We start from the raw sequence: 4,527 nt of genomic DNA, 5'->3' as shown, positions 1-4,527 counted from the left end.
CCGATGCCTGTAGGAGTTAACCAATCAGGTCCACCGATGCCTGTAGGAGTTAACCAATCAGGTCCACCGATGCCTGTAGGAGTTAACCAATCAGGATCAGCCCTGGGATCAGATCGTGGGAACTTTGGGTTGCTTAATGTAATCGAGGCTTCATCAGGAAGAAACCTGCTGACCCCTCACAACTCGTCCCACCTGTCTCTCCTGTCCCACCTGTCCAGCAGCAGGAAGTCCCTCCTCCTCCTCCTCGTCCTCCTGCGGCGGCTGGGCGAACTCCTTGTTGTTGTTCTCCTGGTCGATGTCGCTCAGCGAGCTCAGCGACGGGTTCCTGGAGAAGCAGACGGGCGTGTCTTCCATGGCGAACTTCTGCTTCTCGTCCGCCACCGTCTGATTGGCCGGCGGTTTGGTGCGGGGGAAGATGGTGACCGTCTGCTGCTTCCGCTTCCTGTTGTCCTCCTCCTTGCTCTTCCTGTCCTCACTGTCCTTCTCGCCGGCCTCGTCTTCGTCAAAGTCCAGAGAGCTCAGCGAGTCGTTGCGTGAGAAGCAACATGGCGTCCCCTCGATGGGCGTGTAGTGGCGAGGCGAGTCAAAGGCGAATCCCGGCTTGGGCTTGGTGGCCGTCGCCGCGACGACGCCATACGGCCCCCGCTGAGGCATGGGCTTCACAGGGGAGGTGGGCTTCTTCTTCACCTGTGGCGGTGTTGGCGGAGACACGGTTGGGGGCGGGGCCTGGCTGTCAGGCGTTCTGATTGGCTTGCGGGGCTTGGCTTTGGGCATGGCGGCGCTGATGCACTCGGCCAAGATGTCGTCGCCGTTCTCGCCCTCTGGGACCGCCGGCCGGGTCCTGGGGCCTGATGGGGGCGGGGCCGCCTGCTCATTGGGCGGCGAGTCGATGGTGAGGTCGCTGAGCGACGTGGCGGTGGAGAAATTGAGCGGCGTTCCCTCCACACAGTAAACGCGGGGCACTTCCTCCGGCAGCGGTGGCACCTCCTTCCTCTGCGGCGCCGGCGGCCGGCTCTGGGGTGGGAGGAGCTTGTAGACAGGAAGCTGGCTGGGTTTCCGTGGCGCCGCTGGCGGAGGCTTCTTGGGCTTCTGGGAGGACTTGGGCATGGCCATGTTGATGCACGCCACCAGGATCTCATTGTCATCGTCAGATTCGTCCAGAATGGGCTTGAGAGGCGCCGGCTTCGTCTCCTCGCCGCCCGCCGCCTCTTTCATCTCGGCCGCAATGTAGGGCTCATCCAGACTGAGCGCGCTCAGACTGGAGGCACGGGAAAATCCGTGCGGCGTGCTCTCCGTAGCAAAGTGTAGCAGCAAGTCCCCCGCCTCCTCCTTCTTGGCGCCCTGCGTCGGCGCATCGCCCTGGGCGGGCGGCGGCGGCGTCTTGGCGCGACTGGGCGGCATGGTCTGGCCCGGGCTGTCGGGCAAGTCGCTGGGGCTGACCACGCCGCTCGGCTCGCTGCTGCACGGCTCGCTGGAGCGCACCGAGCTGGCGATGGACGACGTGGAGAAGCTGTCCAGCGAGCTGACCGACGTGCAGCGGCTGAACATCAGTGGCGTCTCCTGCGCGTACGGCGGCTCCGGAGGGCTTTTGGGGGTCCTGGCGCCCGACGATGAGGTCACGTGGTGGTGATGGTGATGATGGTGGCCGTGGTGGTGGTGGTGGCCCCTTCGACCTCTGGTGGACGGCACGGCTGACGTCTGACTCTCCGCCTCCTTCTGCTGCCGCTGCTCCTGAGCATCTTTCTCGCTGACAGGAAGTGTCGGGTAGTCGTTGCCGCCGCCGCTGCCTTTCCTCTTCCTCACGACGTCGGCATCCTCATCTTCCTCAGAGGACAGAGAGGATAGGGAGCTGCCCCTGGAGAAGCAGATGGGCGTATCCTCCACACAATACGTCTGCGTTGACTCCTGGTTGCTCTTGACCGCAGAGCGCGCGGTGACCTGCAGGGGGCGGAGCTTGTTGGTGGAGGAAGAAGTGGGAGGAGCCAGCGAGGGGATGGCAGTCTCTTTGCGCGCCGACTCATCTCCATACTTCAGGCTATAGTCGATCGGCTGCTCTGGTACGGCGTCACCACCATAAGAGGACGTTGCCGAGACAACGACGTATCGTGGCGCCTGCCCTGCCGCCATGCGGCCGCTGCTCTGCCCCGCCTCGCCACTGTTGCCACGGCGCAGCCGGGCGTCCTGCTCACCGTCCTGGCTCGGACTCTGCCGCCCCGAGTTCAGCTGCTCGTCCGAGTACTTCAGGCTGTAGTTGATAGGCGTGTCCAGCTCAGCGCCATCATCGTCGGCCATGTGGTTGGCGCTGCGTATCTTATGCGCCAGGTCGGCCGGGTACTTCCTGTAGACGCAGCACTTGTTGGCGGCGCTCTCGTCAGAGGAGTAGAAGACGTCGGAGGACGGTTTGGTCTTGCCGCGGTTGCCGTAGCCATCGGTGCTGGTCACGCTGTTGAGGCTATCGCTGGAGGCGCGCACGCTGGCCGGGAACGCCGGCCGTGCGTATGCCACCTCCTCCTCGCTCGCTCTCTTCGCTCCCTCGCCGCCTTTCGGGCTGGACAGCACCGGCGTGTTGGTGTAGGAGCGTGGGTTGCTGCCTCCAGCGCCGTTGCAGCTCCGCCCCTTCCTGTTGGCGGCTTTGGGGCTCAGGTTGTCGATGTTATCGAAGGTCTCTGACAGCTGCTGGGCGTCCAGCTCCTCAAACAGAGCTTTCTGCTTGCGGGCGTGGAGCGATGGTGCGCCGGCGCCAGGCGACACCACACTGGTGTCCTTGTAGCGTGCGGGGCGGTTGGCCATGAGGTTGCGTAAGGCGGCGGCGCTGCCCATGGCGATCATCTTGTGGCGGGAGTGGATGAGATTGCGCAGCATGCCCACGGCGCCCAGCTCCCACAGCGTCTCCTGGTCGCGAGCGTCTCGCGCCGATAGATTCCACAGCGTGCCGCAGGCGTTGGACACGATGGTCAGGCTGTGCGACTTCAGGTGCTGCAGCAGAGTCGGCAGGCAGCCGTGCTCCCGCAGGATCTGCCTGCAAGACGAGACACAGGGATTCAGAACGCCTCCTGTCAAAGTGCCCCGCCTCCTCAGGGGTTACCTGTGCGCCTCGTTGGTGGCGATGAGGCTGGAGACGTTGCGCAGGATCCCTCCACCGCTCTCGATGATGGCGAGCGTGTTGGTGTGGCTGCGGTGTGTGAGAGTTCCCACCAGGAAGGCCAGAGCGCCGTCCACCGCGCAGATGTCCGCCTTGTTCTCTGTGCAGTGAGCCGACAGGTTCCAGAGCGCGCTCAGTACGGACTTCAGCGTCGACTCCTGCAACACCAGGAAGAGTGATGAGAAGCGGCAGACTGAGCATGCTCAGTAGAGCTCTGGGATCATTTGTTTGTACCTTCTGCACTTCAAGAGCACAGCCCATCAGCGCTCGCACACTGCCGACCTCACGCAACGTCTTCTTGCTGTTGACATCAGCGCGCCATGACAGGTTCCTCAGGACACTGGCTATCACCTGGAACAGCAAGACACTGGCTAAGACCTGGAACAGCAAGACACTGGCTAAGACCTGGAACAGCAAGACACTGGCTAAGACCTGGAACAGCAAGACACTGGCTACCTCTCGGAGCAGCGGGCCCTATCTACCTCCTGGAGCAGCTGAACGTACCTGCTGCAGGTCTTCGCTCTCAGACTTGAGCTGGGCCACCATGGCTCTCATGCAGCCCTTCATGGAGCACAGCGTGGCCTGATAGGAAACAGCAGCACGTCATTGGCTGCTCAGGGACAATAAAGGCGGTTCTATTGTGTTCTATGGAGGAGCCTGCTGTCACCTTATTGGCCACGTCTCCAAAGGTGAGGTTGGTGAGCCCCATGCCAGCGTATCGCCTCAACGTGACACTGTAGTGGTCGCTACTCAGCCCAAACATCTCGCAGTCCACCTGCAGCAGCTCTGCCACCGCCTGGAGGCCTCCTGCAGGGACGCAGAACCGGGTCAGAACCAGGTCAGAACTGGGTTTGAACCCGGTCAGAACCAGGTCAGAACCAGGTCAGAACCCACCCAGCTCATTCATAGCGTGGCGGTGCTCCTCGTCGAAGGACAGCTTCATGAGAACGCAGACAGCGGGACAGATCTGATGCTCCACAGGAGACGGCACTGCAAAGACATCACACATCAGGACACGACTATGCTATGCTACGCACCGCTATGCTACGCACCGCTATGCTACGCAGCGCTATGCTACGCAGCGCTATGCTACGCAGCACTATGCTACGCTGAGCTATGCTACGCAGCGCTATGCTACGCAGCGCTATGCTACGCTGAGCTATGCTACGCAGCGCTATGCTACGCTGAGCTATGCCACGCAGCGCTATGTGGGGAGATGCTTTGCTATGGTACGCTGAGCTATGCTACGCAGCACTATGCTACGCAGTGCTATGTGGCGAGATGCTACACACGCTGAGCTATGCTACACAGCGCTATGCTACACTGAGCTATGCTACGCAGCGCTATGCTATGCAGCGCTATGTGGCGAGATGCTATGCTATGGT

General features: G+C 62.1%; 1 protein-coding gene across 1 annotated transcript in view; it reads right to left on the bottom strand.

Annotated features, from left to right (window-relative positions):
• Positions 1 to 4,527, bottom strand: part of apc (APC regulator of WNT signaling pathway) — a 15,504-nt gene that overhangs the window by 4,012 nt on the left and 6,965 nt on the right. The window contains exons 9-14 of the mRNA XM_008402627.1: positions 4,037 to 4,132; positions 3,810 to 3,949; positions 3,647 to 3,724; positions 3,377 to 3,493; positions 3,086 to 3,300; positions 211 to 3,019 (exon numbers count right to left, since the gene is read on the bottom strand). Of these exons, the coding sequence (XP_008400849.1) occupies positions 211 to 3,019; positions 3,086 to 3,300; positions 3,377 to 3,493; positions 3,647 to 3,724; positions 3,810 to 3,949; positions 4,037 to 4,132 (3,455 nt within the window). The remainder of the gene's footprint in view (positions 1 to 210; positions 3,020 to 3,085; positions 3,301 to 3,376; positions 3,494 to 3,646; positions 3,725 to 3,809; positions 3,950 to 4,036; positions 4,133 to 4,527) is intronic.

Source organism: Poecilia reticulata, unplaced genomic scaffold (assembly GCF_000633615.1).
Source record: "Poecilia reticulata strain Guanapo unplaced genomic scaffold, Guppy_female_1.0+MT scaffold_241, whole genome shotgun sequence".
NCBI lineage: Eukaryota > Metazoa > Chordata > Actinopteri > Cyprinodontiformes > Poeciliidae > Poecilia > Poecilia reticulata.
The sequence above is the reverse complement of the archived record's forward strand: the minus strand, read 5'-3'. Positions and strand labels throughout refer to the sequence as shown.